The sequence below is a fragment of the Puma concolor genome, chromosome D1 (genome assembly GCF_028749965.1).
Source record: "Puma concolor isolate L17-30 chromosome D1, mPumCon1.1.hap2, whole genome shotgun sequence".
NCBI classification, from domain to species: domain Eukaryota; kingdom Metazoa; phylum Chordata; class Mammalia; order Carnivora; family Felidae; genus Puma; species Puma concolor.
The window spans coordinates 19,662,954-19,679,290 of record NC_141676.1 but is presented as its reverse complement, the minus strand read 5'-3'; the positions used below and the strand labels follow the sequence as shown (position 1 = coordinate 19,679,290).

Here is a 16,337-nt window from a genome sequence, read left to right as displayed (position 1 = left end):
CTCCTCGTCATTCACCCGGACCTACTCGTTTCCCTTCCCAAGCCTCGCCCCTCTCAGCCCCGAAAGTTGCGTGGTTGTGTTTACAAATTCTGCCACATTTGCAAAGGAAATGGTTGGGACGGAGTGGGGGGGGGGGGGTGGGGAGCAGCCGGGCTGGGAGGGGTAGTAGCGCAATAAAACACTTGCAGCACGTGGAGTGGTGGTGGGGAAGGGTGGTCCAAGAGTCGAGAAGGGGGAAGGAAGATGCCCCTGTCCTCATCCCCCCCCCCCCCGCCACCTCTCGTCCTCCGTCCCTTGGCACAATGCATAAGTTTACCCCCGAACTGGATCCTATTAAATAATTCAATGGTAGCGGTGTAATTTTGGTTGGAACCAGCACGGATTCCCAAGTCGTGACTGCAAAAAGTGAGTAATGCGCGCTGGCTGCGTCATGGCTCTAGTCACAGTTCATTCCGAACTGAGAAGGAATCGTGACTTTGCCTGGAGACGTCCCCTACATGGGAGACGGGGGGGGGGGGGGGGGGTGCAGGCGGCGGGGGGGACCAAGCCAGGGGAGACGGGGGTGGGGTGGGGGGAAGACCTATCCAATGAAAACCGCTGCCAGGGGGGCATTTGAACTCCGCCGCTCGCTGTCTCGCTCTCCCCTCTCTGCCCGGTGCACCTCTCTCCCCCCCTCCCGGCCGGCGCGCTCTCCAGCGCGCTCGCTCGCTCTCCCGCTACCCGACGAGTCCTCAACAAGTTGGAGGAAGGCAGGAACGCAGGGGTTAAGCTCGGAAAGCAGCAATTACCAAGATCGTGACCCTCCCACACAGTACAGTAACTTATATACTTACCTGGAACAGCCTGCTTTGCCGCTGGGCAAACACCCGTTGGGGGCAGGGAGGGGCGGGAGGGGAGCGGGCCGGTTGGAAAGGGACTCCTTCAAGCTGGCTGCAGTGCGGACGGGACCAGCGCGCTCTCGGGGCCTGCGGACCAAGGTAAGGAGGAGGGGGTTGGTACACTGGTCGGCCGGTGGTCTGTAGGCTCACTGGTCTGCTGAGCAGAACTTTTTTTTCCCAGTTGCCCCGCGCTGCAGCGGCGGCAGGCGCAGACTGTGGAGCCCCCTCTGGCGCGGCAGGCGCGCCGACGCTCGGGGGGAGTGTGCGTGCGTCTGTCGGTAGCCTAGCCGAGGGGATGCCGTGGGAGGGTGGGAGGGTCGCAGCTCTGCGGAGGGTGATGGATGGGCGGAGGGGGTGGGCCGACAGGCGCTCGGAGACAGTGACTACTTGGTCTAGATACGTTTTCTTCTGGCTTGCTTAGCTGGAGTGTGTGTGCGCCCGCGCCCGCCCGCACGTCGATTTCAGGGTGGCAGAGAACAAATATGGCAACTTTCTTGCAATGTTTGCAGCATCCCACCTTGGCTGAGTTTTTCCCCACTGGGGGACTACTGTTGGAGAGGGAGGTGGTCAGCACATTCTTTGGCCCACACCCTTCTTGGATACTGATGGGGTGTTTGGGGAGGGGGGGCAAGAGCGGATATGGGAAGGGTGGCGCTGCACTGGGAAGAATTAGGGCAACCCTCAAAGTTTGGATGGATGGGATGGCCGAGGGGGCCTAGAGGAAGAGAGGGGAGAGGGAAGGAGGGAGAACGAAAGAAAGATCACCCTCCTCCTTTCACCCTAGTCTCCCCTCCCTTCCTCTCCCCTCCCCTCTCTTCTCCTGAAGATGCTGGAATCTCCCGTCGTTGTGGGAGCCGGCGATCAATGAGGGGCTCGCCCCTTGTTGTTCCCCTCAACAATCTGCAGAATGGGGAGGAAGGGGGGCTGCAGCAATGAGAGGGCACCTGAGACGAGTGGGCCATCAGACACCCAATATCTAGACGGGTTTGGGCGAGGGTGCAAAGGGAGGAGCTTCACCATTTCTCTTGAGCATTCAGAACTTTGGGGGGGGGGGGATTAAGACATTCTCATTTTTCTAGAAATAGGCTGACTAGCGTGGAGTTTGGGTTTATTTTATGTTCATCTCTGCCTGTCGTTTTCTGTCTGAATCTTCTGGCTTGGGTCCCATTGGGAGAGGTCTCTGTCTTGAACCCTCCCTTGCTCAATATCTTGCACGCTTCCCCTCACTTGGACTGGAATGGAGGTAGGGGTCCTGGCAGCTTCTTTTGCAACAACAAGATTTTAACGTGTTCCAGTCTGGATTTTGTTGAATAATTAGAAATGGAAATATTTTTTTTCCTCCCTCCCCCTTCTGAAAAAAAAAAAAAAAAAGGGAAAATGTGAGCTCTTTCCTGATTGGTGGGTGACGATTTTAGTCCGCACCAATGAGCTGGCGGCCTCGTCTGTATTTATTTAGTGCTCTGGGGGAGTTTTTCTCTTTACGCAGCGCCTGTAGTCACGGCTGGAACCTCGGCTGGGGGACTAGAAGGGACAAGAGCGGGTTCAGGGGAAATCCGAACTGTACCTGTTCAGAGATCCGCGACCTTGCAGCCAGGGCTGGCGGAACCCTGAGAGGGGAATGGGGGTGATAGGCCAGATAGGAGGGGAGGCTCAGGGTGCTGGGGCTACGGAAGAGGGGTGGAGGCAGGGCGCCGGGATCTCTGGTTCCCCTCCACGCTCCTCTTCTCGTCCTCCACACACCTCGCTCGCGTCTGTGCGGGCTGAGTTGGGGGGTCGCGGACGGTGTGGAGAAATGCAAGGATGAGTCGGGGGGTGCGGGGAGGGGCGGCAGAGGGGCGGGCGGTGCGCGGGGTGGGAAGGCTGAGCCGCGATGGAGCGCGCTGGGGAGACCCAGCGGGCTCGGCTCCGGGGTTCGGAGACATCCTGGGCTGAAGGCGGCGGCGGCGGCGGACTGAAGAAGCCGGCAGACTCTGCCCTTCGCGAATCTTTTTGCGGTCTGGGCTTGCTGTACATAACTCAATAGCCGGAAGCCCTTACCCCAAAAAGCATTCGCGGAGGGCGCGCTCGTCGAGAAGACCGCAGCCAGCAGCGATAGCCGAAGCCCGCACCTTCCCGAAGCGGCTCGGTCCGAGCCTTTCCCAACCCTTTCCCCGTTTTCCACGGAAGAAGCAATCCTTTCCTTCTCGTCCTTCCCGCGCTCCCTGAGGCTTTGGTCACCCGCCTGTCCTCCGAGCGGCTCCCCCGCCCCCAACTTTTAAATCGACTTTGTATCACAGGGGGAATTGAAGCAGGCGGTGTGCGTGTGTTTTCGAGGTGGAAAGAAGCTAAAATACAATAAAAGTTTACAGAAGTTGTGTCTCCCCCCCCCCACACCCCGAGTAACCCCATTCACCCACTGCCAAAAAAGGGATCCGATCTTAAGGCCAAGCCAGTACTTGGAATATGAATCAGTTTAGGACATGTTCTGGTCATTTTTGACCCTAATGATCCAACTCTGCAGTCTAGGGGTGGGGAAGCCCTGGAGGGAGGGGCGAGAGGCCCTCAGCATTCTCTGTCCTAGCGTGGGGGACCTGGAGGTGAGGCGAGACGTGGTGAATTGGGGAGCTCCGAAAAAGAGGGAAACACGCAGGCACCGCCTGCTCCCCGGAGTACCTTCTCCCCCCGCACCTACTTCCAACCTAATTTGAGGCGTTTTGCAGCCTCAGGTCGCCCCCATCTTATCTTTTTCAAAACTAAGTAGCAAGGAAGGGGGTAAAACAGGCGAACCCTGGGGAAACCCCCGCGGAGAAGGAGCTTTTGAGAGATGTGGTTGTGCCCGACTCAGGAGCTCAGCAGTAGCAGCAGAAGCCCCGTCCTGGCCTCTCCAGGCGCCCCGTCCTGGGGAGGGAGGCAAAGCTGCAGGACCGAGGATCGTCTGTGGGTCCCCCTCCTCCCGTTGCAGTCGTTACCGCTTCGGTTACAAGTGGCACAAATCAGGCCTTCACCATGCTTGGCGCCCCGTGCCCTTCGCCAGCTGGAAACAGTGCTAGACGCCTTCAGGGACAGGACTAGAAGGACACACAGACACACACAGGCGTCCACAGCGATGGGCACAGATAGAGGATGAGTCTGGGAATATGAAAGCCCAGGACCCGAGCTCCAAGAAGCTTCCTGTTTTCGGGGAGGGCCTGAATTCTCCCCGCACCCCAGCCGCCGTTCTTCCAGCAAACTAAATGCCCACCATCATTCCCCTCCCCGTTAGCCGAGCACCCAGACTCTACCCTCTGCCGAGTAAGAAAAGGGCTACGGAGCCCCAGAGAGCTGGACAGAGTCAGTCTTTTATAGCTCAGCCTTCAAGAAGGCACCGAGAAGGCACGGAAGGCGAGGACTCAAACCTCTAGGGCTAAATGAGAGCCCCTCTCCCCAGATAAAGGAGATTTTCCCTCCCTGGTGGCGTTTTCTGAGAGAGTAAAAGGGTCTCTAAGATCTGCAAAGGAGATGGAGCAAAAGCAAAACCCCTGGGGGGGTTTCCTCCCTGCCTCTCACCTGGGGCCGTCTGTGGAGCGATAGCTCCGGCGGAAGGAGAGGCGTGAGAGCCACGTTAGACTCAAAATAGCTTCCCCCTGTGTCCCTTGGGCTTCTCTTTTGTCTTTTGCTTCCTACATCCCCCCCCATCTCCCCAGCCCGAAAGCCCTCCACTCCCCCAAAAGCCTGCTCCTCCACCAGATTGGGAGAAAAGTGACCTAAGAGAAGTGAACTTGCACCGAAGACGTTGAGCGACCAGAGCGCAGGCTGCTCAGGGTTACCGCGTCCCTGGTCCCCACACCTCTCCCCCGGAGGCTGGGTTTGGGGCAGGGGCTCCAGAGCCCAGGAGCACCAGCCGAAGCCGGCGTCGTGCGCGCCAGAGCGAGTCCTCGCCTCGCCTCGCCTCGCCTCAGCCAGACAACTGTTGCTGCCTTGAGAAAGCTGCTGCAGCCCAGCTACTGGGGCGGCTGCACGCCCGGGCCGGGGCCGGGGGCCTCTCACTTCGGATGGGGCCGGGGAGAGGCGGTCCTTGCGGAGAGGGCTATCAGTCCGGGCGGGAGCAAAGGAAAGGACCCCTTCCCCTTTCCCTTCACAATAAGTGAAAATCTGTGGCTCTTTGTGCATCTGTCCTTCCTCCTCAAAGCAGTTGCGTCAGCCTGGGGCGGGTTGGAGCTGATCTCCCCCTTTCTCCCCACTTTGCCTTCGCTGAGGAAGGAGGGCAAAGGGCGGGGGGTAACCTCTTACAACCCTCAAACTGCCATTGCACACCCCTCTTGAAAAATGCCACGTCACCTAGTAAGCCAGGGGCCTGATGGACACTTCCAGGCACTTGCATCTGATGCCAACCTCTGGAGTACCTATAGAGAAGGGGGTAAGGGGTAGCAGCTGGAGACCCTTCCTCACCCCAGTCTGTTTCTCCCTGGGGAGTGGGAAGTGCCCAAGAGGTCCCTGGGGAAACTTGGCTCCTCTGCCCAGACAAGTAGCTTAGTCTCCCTGTTAGAAAATCAAGACCAGAGGTTGTCTCTGGAGCTAAGGAAGGGGTGAAGGCACCGGAGAGTCCCTTCCCCCCCCCCCCCAAGCCATCTGCCCCCTAGTGGCTGGGCCAGGCTAAGGGGTTCTGCCAGCTGTCACCCTCAGGCCCCCTTTTGGTTACTGTGCACCTGCCCTACTCCCTTACCCATGGCGAGAACCAGGCTTCCTCCCATTGGATCCTTTGCCCCAGCTATCTCTTTTCAAGACCTCAGGTCTTGAGTCCTTCTGCCTTATTTGCCTTAGTTTGGAGGTAAGGGAAGGGATTGAGATTGAGTCAAAGGTACTGGGCACACTTGCTTCAATCTCAGACCAAGACCCTCTTCTCTGTCCCAGAGACTTCCCATAATGGGACGCAGCAGGAAAGAAGCTTTGTGGGTATCTCTGAAGAGCTCTCCTGTGACATCAGCATCCCTGCCTTGTAGCTCTTAGCCCAGATATGCCCCTCTGCCCTTTTTCTGTCCTTCAGCCAATCCACTCCTTGATTTCCTATGAAATATCCCCACCCCCAATCTCTCTCATTCTCCTCCTGAGCCAGCATAGTAACCCTACCCATCTTTTTCGCCCTTCAGGTAGTTGAACTTGTCTGGACTACTGGAGGTCTGCACAAGGCGTGGCCACTGAAGGAGGGTATCTCAGAGGCCACGGGAACTGAAGAGTCTGAACCAATGAGCTCTGCAGTCCCAGGTGAGTGCAAAGATACCTCAGCCCATGGCCGCTTGGCCTGGGTAAAACCAAGGAGACTCCACACAGGCTCTTCCCTTGGTGATGAAACACAGGGAAATCAGGGATCCAGTGCTTGGGGCACTGTCCTCAATGACTTAGCCTTTGGCGAAGAGAGGCACCCATCATGGAGGTCGTCAGGAAGGACACAGTGTCCTCTGAGACAGGCCCCCTTCCTGTTTTATCCACTAGCTGGACTTGGGCCTGGGTATTTGGAGGCGCCCAGTACTGAGGAGTGCAGGACTTCCTCAGTGGGGCACGTGGTTCCCTCTCCACCCCTCACTTCCTGGGCTGTTTAAGGTCTCTCAGCGGCCCAGGGGAGGTGTCAAGTGGAAAGGTTATTTGCTGAGCTCAGTTTCTCTGAGGCAACCGAAATGTTGAGTTATTTCTCCTCAACTAAAGTTCAGCGTAGGATAGGTAGGAAAAGTTTTAGGTTATTGATTTTTTTGAGGGGTGAGGCATTCAACTCTAAATACATTTACGTATTCTATTAACCAGCAAAATCCTTTGCTACAGAGCTTTTGTTTAGCTGCCTTTCTGACCTTCACAGTCCTACTGTGCCTTCTTATTGGGAAATTCAATTCGGAGCTCGGCAGAGAATTTTGAAAGCCCAGAGCTGTTAGATTTGTAAGGAAGGGAGAAAGTGAGCTACCTGGCTAATCCTTGGATGTTATGTGAGCAAAATGTAGGAAACTGGCAGAAATCTTAGAGGGAAACTTGGGGCTCATGACAGAACAGAAGCACATGACACAGAAGACCTTCAGAACATTATAGGACAGACCTATTTTCTGTATTAATTAAGTGACTGCTACATGAGTTTTTGAAATGTTTATATTTTGAAAGTGGAACTCAAATAATAAATAGATTGACTGGACTCCTCTATAATCCCACCCTGTACAGTGAGGGCAAAGTCTTCAAATCATTCACTGAACCCAACTTCCTTAAATTCCCGTTTTTAGTATAAGAATCTGAAGTTTATAGCAATAGGATTGTTGTTCATTCCAAGAGGTTAATATCTCCCTCTTCCCCCCTTTAGTTGGCATTTAATTCGTATTTCAGTTGCATTGTAGAGAAATCTAAGAAAATAACAGGGGGAGGGATTGTCTTGCCTGAAAGGTTAACCTCTTCTAATCATTGAAAGAAATCTGCCAACAGGTTAAAACACAAATTTAGATATAATAAATAGCATGTAAAAGTTAGAAAGAGCTGTTGAGGATATATAGACTGATACCTTCATTTTATAAATCAAGAAACTGAGGTTCAGAGAGGTTAAGTGATTTTACCAAGGTCACACATCTGGAACTCAAACTCGGATTGTTTATTGTCTAAGCTGGGTTCTTTCTTTTTACTAAATATTTCCTACCATTACCAAATAATAAGATAATCAATAAACACAATCTAAGGCATTGTAACGGATTCCCCTCCAAAATGACTTGCATTTAGGATGCCAGGGTTCAAAGAAGAGTTTACTGAAAGTTCCTTCTTCTGGTGATTAGCATTCTGGACGTATCCCTCGGTTAGGCACGGCTCTCCTCTCTCTCTTCTGTTATGGCTTGGACTTCAGAGCCTCCATGTTGGCCTCAGTCTGCTGAGGAAGTCGTCAACACGAGAAATTTGCTGTGTCATAGAATTCAAGTATTGGTCTCTTTCACAAATTCTCCCAGCATGAAGCAGCTCCGTGTGGCTTAGGCCCCTCTCCCTTATTTCTCCTCTCTGGGTGGCAGTTTGAATCTCTTCCTTCTTGCCTGCTGGGCTTGATTTTGAGTTGTTAGGAGGATAGTAAGGCCTGACTTGAATTTTCCCAGGATCTCCTAATCACTTAACAAGTGAGGAAGACTGCCACCCCCCACCCCCAAAGGAGCTTTCAAACCACGCAGGGGATCATTTGATCCCTGTCCTTCAGACATCTTTTAGAATGCTGCAGATCACCTGCTTGTAGGACAGCTGCTTGGCCTGGTCAGTTTTAAGCTTAAGATTTACTGCCAGCCTCCAGATCTGACTCCACTATTTCGGCTTTACGTATTTCCATCAATGACAGCGACTTCGATGCCATAGTAGTAATCATGTCCTTATCACATGGGAATCATAGCCATGTTATTTGCGCCACCACAAATAAATCATTCTGGTGGCCTTTTTCATAGACTCTCCCCACTGTTTGGTCCCCTCCGCCACATTCTCCCCTCTTGGTTCTTACTGGTTGGCAGGTTCTAACTAGGAAATGAGATGCATTTCTTTGCTTAAAAAGCAATGGTTTGGGAGGAAGAAAAATGAAATGGGGTGAAAGATACAACTAGGTTAAAAAGCAAAACAATAGGACTGACGAGCTGTGGAAAGAGTTGAAACAGCTAATTCTGTCTGGTCCTGACTACTGACATTCATGACCTTACAGAAAAACAATTATATCCTTTCTAAGTCTTAATTTCTCCATGTTTAAAATTAGGTGCTTCAGAGCTCAGATCCCTTATCCATTCATTTATTCAACAAATGTTTACTGAGTTCCTACTACCTATCAGGCCTTATTCTAGGCATCGGAGATATAAATAAGTCATTCTCCCTGGGATAACCTAATGAAGCTAGAAACTTCTTCCTAGAAAAAACAAAACAAAACAAGAATAGAAAAGGAAATGGGGCACCTGGATGGCTCAGTCGGTTAAGCATCTGACACTTGATTTTGGCTCAGGTCGCAATTTCACAGTTCTTGAGATTGAGGGCGCCTGGGTGGCGCAGTCTGTTGAACGTCCGACTTCAGCCAGGTCACGATCTCGCGGTCCGTGAGTTCGAGCCCCGCGTCAGGCTCTGGGCTGATGGTTCAGAGCCTGGAGCCTGTTTCCGATTCTGTGTCTCCCTCTCTCTCTGCCCCTCCCCCGTTCATGCTCTGTCTCTCTCTGTCCCAAAAATAAATAAATGTTGAGATTGAGCCCCAAGTTGGTTCCAGCTACGTCAGCACAGAGCCTGCTTGGGATTCTTTTTCTCCTCTCTCTCTCTCTCTGCCTCCCTCTGCCTCGCCCTTTACCTTCATGCTCCCTCTCTGTCTCAAAATAAATAAAATAAACATTAAAAAAAGAATAGAAAAGGAAAACAAAAACAACACAGATATTTTACATACAGTTCCAGAGGGTTCATGACCTCCCTAGGCTCCATGAAATTAAAATTGGTTTGTCTAATTAGTCTCTGAGGCCTACATTTTACAATATGAAGGTTTGAAGCTTAGGGTACGTTGTGAAAGGTAGATTTTTAGGTGCTTCTTTTTTTTTTTTTTTTTCCTAGTAGCACTCAGTGGCATTTTTGTCATGATTTTTGGCCCCCCTTTATTGGAGAACAAATATTTGGAACTTACTCAATACTACAGAGGGCTAGATAAATGTTGAACAGAAAATGAGTAACCAAAAGTCAAGGCAGGCATGGAGCCCAGGGACAGAAGCAGATGAGAAGTTTCATGACCCAACCTAGCCTGGACCTGTAGAATTTCGAAGAGACAATCCTTCCTCTAGGCTACGTGTTCTTGGTAGAGTCTGGTGAGTTGGTGGAGGGAAGTGAGGTTTGTGCTGGAGCTGGACAGTGTAAGGTCTGAATACTTTTGACCACCAGGGAAAATCCCAGCTGGACAGGACAGGGATGCCTTTCGAAGGAAAGGAACAGTCCATTGTAGGATGGTAGACAGGCTTCCGCATAGCGCAGCAAAAGGGGATTTATCGCAGGCAGTTCCACTGAGGCCTTCGGTGAAGGAGAAATTGGGAGTCCCTAAGGCTCAACATGGAGCGGTCAGTGTGCAAAGGTTTTATCCTGGTGCCGTGCTTCGCAGCCTCTTCCTTCCCTGTGCTCAGGGCCCCCAGACTTTTTCCTCCTGATGACGAAGGCCTCGCTTTTTTCATTTAGGGCAAAGGCCGTTTTCTGACGTAGTACTGGTCAAAACTGAGGCGAACTTCACTTTCAGGGAGATGTGGATGCTCTTACTCCACACGCCGAGGGGGCGTAGCCAGTGCAAGCCACTGCCCGGATTAGGATCTGACCTTGGAAAGACTTTGAGGTAGACTGTGGGAGGACAGGCCGAATTGTATGAATTTCTACTCGAGCAAGGAAGCAGCAGATCGCTATGGCTGTGGCTAATGTGTAGAAAAATCCGTCTCCTTACAAACCAGTCGTTTTCAATTTTTCAATTTCCTCATCTGTGAAATGGGGATAATAATACCAGTCATAAGGGTCAGGTGAGGATTAGAGGAGTTTATGCATGGAAAGTGCTTCGTACCTAGTCTGTGTTTGATAAATGTTAGCTGTTACTGCTGTTGTTTTAGTATTATTATTATAATTAATAACAATAATAATTTTTTTTCTGTTTGACACATACAGCAATGGCATATCAGGCTTAGATCACAGAATCAGCAGTCATAGAGACACAGTTATTCCCTGAGTGACAGATGAAAGATAATCTTTTCTGGAAGCATCTGTCCATTTGCCCCACAGACTGCCAGTGCCCAGGATTACCCAGCTGGGAACAAATCAGAAGGGCTGATAGGAAAATCTTTTTCTCTACTTCATGCATCCCTACACAAAGATTATCTCTTTGTGGTTTCATTCCCCTTAAATTCATTCCCCTTTAATTCCTGGCTTTTCGAGTTCTTAAAAAAAAAAAATCTACTGAATTTAACCACAATTGTTTCTGCAAATCATTCTCTTTATACTTCTTTTTTAAACTTTCTGATGGGGGGACAAGTAGTTCACTTCCAATGCTTGCCATTCACCTTTGACTTTCAGCTTCTATCTAGTCCTAAATTTTCAGAGCTTAGGTGATTCCCACCGAGGAAATAGTGAAACAGAAGGGCAGGGCTGGATAACACTGTTTGCTGTCATCCATGATGTTTTCTCTTTCCATTTCATACATATTTTGTCTTCATTCTTTCCTTCTTCGAACTTCACTTTTCACTGTCTTATAATTCTTTTTGTCTCCACTTACCCCCTGAAAGAAAAGATCTTTACTCTCCTTCCTGTGATCCACTTAGCATCCCATCAGGCATTTCTTTTAAGTCTTGGCTGCAAACTGCAGGCATGATGATAGGAAGAATATGATGTGGTCTCTACATTTCTGGGTAACACTAGAGAAAAAAGGGCCAAGGCCCCCCAAACCTGTGGAGCACACTGGAGGCCATTCCAAGGAGAAAGGAAAAGATGGTTTTGGGTTTTTTTTTTTAATCTATTTTAATTTTCATAAAAACTGGAGCCTGCTGCATAGATTCCCCATTTCAACTCAGAGTCTACCCATTGCTTCTACTCAGTGACATATCTTCTCTTTCTTTAAAAAAAATCATAATAAACATCTCAGGAATAAACCAAAAGCAGTCTCTGCATCTCTTCTTTGAAGCCTTTTAAGGGGAGGATAAAGGCGGCAAGATTTGAAGAAGCAGCAAAACCTAGTGGTTGAGAGTCATGGGCCTTGGTGCTAGTGAGACCTCGGTTTACTCCCTAGCTGGGCTCTTTTCAGCTGCATGCCCTTGACCAACTTGTCTCTCCAAGTCAGTTTCCTCATCTGGAAAATGGGGATATTAAAGTACCTATTTCATAATGAGGTTGTTGGGGCAGTGCAATGAGATGTCAGTAAACAGACAGTCTAGTACTTCAGGCACGTAGGAAATACTCAATATTAACTGTTATTGCTAAGACAGAGAGCCCTGCAGACCCAGGACAAGATATAGTCCAGCACCAGTTGGAAAAGTTGAAATACGAATAAGGAAGTAGAAACATAAAGCCACCAACTGTCGTGAGGTAGGAGATGAGTCTCGAGTCAAAGAGCGTCCTGATCATACCAGGATATTCCAGATGTTGTGAACTCATCTGGAGTTGAAAATTACTGATAGGAAGAGGGGAACTTGCTCAGTCAGGGCTTCCCAGCCTCTAAGGAGAGCTGCTCATTGAAACTGCAATGATTTACATCACAGTGATCCTTTAACACCGTGACAGGCAAATAACTTAGAGGAACCATGTAAAGGAGTTATGATGTCCAGGTCAACTCATCTTTCAGGCCCAGATCTGAAAAAAATCAAGTAAAGAAATAGTTTCACTATTTGTTTCAAGGTGGAGTGAGTGATTTTTTTTTTTTTTTCTTAAATTAAGGGGTCTTCTTTACTCTTTGAATTTCTGGCAAGAACACTGGGTCAGGGAAAAGAAAGAGAGAGCAGAAAACATACTTGCTAGAGGTAGGGGTTTGATGAACCAAAGTGAAATTGTCTGGAGAATTCTATAATTCTCAAAAAAAAAAAAAGTCTATAATTCTCAGCTGATTATGAGGCAGGAAGTAAATTGGCAGCCTATAAATTAATTTTTAAAGGAAGAATGAATTAGATATAGCCCTCCAAACTTTATCCTTTAGACTCCCACCACCTTTGAACCTTAACACCACATTCAATGAAATAATATTTAAATAAAAGAGGAAAATAGTTTCCCTCTAGTGAATTTCCTTATGCCTAACTTTCTTTAAAAAAAAAAAACAACCAAAAACATATGTAAGTAATGGAACATAGAAGCAGTCATTTATAATAAAATTTTTTAAAGGAAAGAAAAAAATTTTATTGATAGGCAGCTCCCTGGATTAAAATTGGGTCATTAAAATGTTAAAGAATTAAAACTAGAATGCTAAGAAAACATTTAAAGCTGTTAACATTCATCTAATATTTTAATGTATTTGCAGGCTTAGAAAATCCTCCAATTCATAGACATTTCCCCCTTGACATTACCTTTTAGGGAGTTTATCTAGAAAAAAGCTGTTTCACGTAGCTTTACACAAGAAATATTTTCATTTAAATATGAAGTGGTCATGAAAATAGTTGCTATCTCTCCAAATAACAAGTGATATTTTAAAAATACAAATACAAGTTTATTGCTTTTTTGAGGATTAGCTATTAGCTTCTTAACATTTTTTAAATGATGCTTTAGAATTCTGAAAGGAAAATCTTTTTTTAAAAAAGGGGGACGTTAAAAACATAAACTATACAATTTTTTTCATCTTATAATGGAAAATCTTGCTTTTCAGTGAGCTACCTCTCAGCTAAGATTTAACGTGAAATTTTATGTTTCTTTTTGTTTGTTTGTTTTCTGTATAGTCAACTTGTACAACACTTAAGACAGTTTACCCCAGTGAAGATCATCATTTAACCAGAGCTCAAATATCTAAGAAGATATTTTATTTATGAACATAAAACATTAATTTTTCATATGGCACAAAGGAAATATAACTTTCCAGAGGGATATGTGATGATTCTTCTACTATTCATAAATTCATTCCTTAATTTAAAAATAAGATCTCGTTTTGAGTTAATTTTTAGTTATAAACATAATTGTTATCAAAATATTTTTTCCAGATGCAATTTTAAACTGAAAGGATTTTTTTTTTTACTAACATAAATTGTAAGAGTTTATGTTTTAGCACTAGCATGATTTCATCTCTATTTTTCCTTTCTGTATATGCTCCTAGATTATAAAATTTATAGATCTTAATATAACACATCAGAATAGGTTGTTTTATTTATAATGCTTATAAAAGGATTATACATGACACTAAATAGAGACTGTTATTTACTGCTTTGCTTTTTGGCAAAAATATTTTTTGTTGTGGTTTTTATTTTTACATGTAGGAGAGCCTTATAAGAAGTTAAAGTAGCAGATTCTGACAGTTGTTTGAGGAGTCATGTTAGAGAATTAAATGACATTTACGGAATTTTCCATAAGTGATTATAACTCAAGAAATCATACATACCAAAAAGAAAGTATAAAAACCCAGGCCACAGAATTGCTCCAAATTAAATTTTTTCATAGATTTCACAAGTCTTTCATTGTTTCTCATACATTGCATTGTGACCACCAACCTGTTGCACTTAAATATGCTATGTCTGCTGTAAAAAAGACAGGAGACCTGAAGTAATTAAAATAAATTTCTTGAGTAATTACTCACCCCCTTCTCACTGCCATTTTCTTGGGTGGACAGGCACAGCCTGGGGGCCATCTTTCCATATACATAAGTTTTGTTTTTTTGGTTTTTTTCCTATTCTTCCTGTTGCCTGTTAATATGCACCCTTGTGGGAAAAAATATGGCTAGCAGCACTTTTTTTTTTTTTTTTAATGGAGGTTTATGTCAGTCAGGAAGGGAAATTGATGCCTGTTAATTCTTTCTCTTCAAGGGGGTCAGAATTATATTTTCGATGCCATGCACTCTTGGAGGCTAATATACATTTACTGAAAGTAAGGAAGGGACACTATGATCTTAAAGATCCTCAAAGGATGAGGGAGAAATGTCACCAGCTAATTCGTGACATCGAGAGGACAGGATAAGGAAAGATATAGGAAGTTTATTCCAACATCTTAGCCCAGTGATGCCATCAAGCACCCCCCCCCCCCAAATTGTATACTCAACATCTGTCCACATATTAATTTCATTATGGTATTTTTTTTGTAAATGTGTATGTGCACACACACACACAGACACACACAAATATGCTATTATAAGCAGAGATATTACATCTTTCTCACTTAGAAGGTTGAACTTAGCCATTTGTATCTAAAAGTATCCTAATGTTAAAACAATGTCTCATGCTGACAAGCTGACTAGTATCCCAGAAGATATGAATTCCTCTAAGTTTCATTTAAAATTAAAGTGAACTCTACCACATAAATAAGATAAATATTGACATCATTTTTGACATAAGATAGTCTTTTTTAAAAAGTAGGTTACTCTCAACTCTGAATTAAACCTTAGAACCCTTTTTGCCTCCTTAAAAAAGACTGATTATGGAGCTGTGCAGTTGTCATTGTCTGACAATGCTGAATCAGAACATCTTTAAGTAAATAAAATTTTAATCTCCAACCTTGAACATGGGGGAAGTCCCAACAATGATATAGGAAAGGCACTACCTAAAATGGTTTAGCATCAGTATTAGTAAAAAATAAAAATAAAAATAAAAAAATACAATTGTCAAATTTCTAAATCCTGTAAAAAGAGAAAGAACAGATTTTATTTTCTCTCAGTAAGCTACCTTGAGATCCTTAGAAGGAAAGCAATAGGTAATATAATTATAACCTTCAATGGTGCTGTAAGCATCATTAGTTACTGATTTTGTTATTAAAAATATTACCAGTGAGCAAAAAAGAAAAGAATATGTATAGCAGTATAATTTAAAAAAGAAAAAGTAAAATATAAAAAAAAGGAAAGAAAACTCTGATGATAGGAAATCACATTTAGAGGACTAGGACTATTGGAGGTAGGTTTAAGCACATAATATAAATACCAAATGAAATTCTTCATGCCACACTGTCTCCTTGCAGGAGAGCACATACATAAATAACAAAATTTATACACAACAAGAATTTTTTAATTGATATTCAAGCTTATTTAAAATTTCACTGCTGTTAAATTTGCCCCTCATATTTTGGTAAATTTAGAAATCAGTATTCTCAGGAAGAGATTTCTTTTTTCCAAACTAGAAACAGGGATTGTAAGGGGAAAAGGTCAATTCATCCTTCACCCTGATAATTGGATTAAGGGCCTTCCAAATCATAAAGATGGGTAAATTTAAAAATCTTAACTACTCCATAATGACACAATCCTTAAAAAGTAGTAATCATCTTAAAATACCTGAAATTTAAAAAAAAATACAATTTTGAGGAAGAATCTTTCAGGAAAAAAAAAGTTTCTATAGAGCTTCTATATTCTATAAAACTTTCTATAAAAACAAACTAAAATTTCTATAAAAACAAACTAAAATGTGGAACCTATTTTATTAATATGTTGAAAACATAGATTTAGAGGAAATGTTCTTTGGGGGGAAGTTTTCAGTAAATAAAACACATATTTGATTTTAGGAAGGCAATCAATATAGTGAAAGGCTATTAAATTATATGAGGAAGTTGAATCTTAAATATATTGTATTGAATTTTTTGCTCAAAATTTTAGTAACCAATTTGGTTTTCCTTTTGTTTTTGTTTTTGCTTTTTTAAGGAGTTTTATACTGCTTTTTAAAAATTTTGTATTCATACAACTACACTGACCTCAAAACTGTGCCCCTTTTTGTAGGCTGGCTTTGGCTTGGTTGGGCCTTCTTAAGGTTTAATGAACTGACTGCATTTAGGTGGAATTTTTCTGTTTTAGGAGAGCCTTCTGCTCCTCATATGTTTTCATTAAGAATATGTTTTACCCTATAGAGTACATTTGTCACTTTTCTT

General features: G+C 45.5%; 1 protein-coding gene across 1 annotated transcript in view; it reads left to right on the top strand.

Annotated features, from left to right (window-relative positions):
• The first annotated feature begins 587 nt into the window (after positions 1–587).
• LOC147576541 (uncharacterized) overlaps positions 588–16,337 on the top strand; it is a 95,319-nt gene continuing 79,569 nt past the window's right edge. The window contains exons 1-2 of the mRNA XM_086676398.1: positions 588–977; positions 5,984–6,098. Of these exons, the coding sequence (XP_086532524.1) occupies positions 588–977; positions 5,984–6,098 (505 nt within the window). The remainder of the gene's footprint in view (positions 978–5,983; positions 6,099–16,337) is intronic.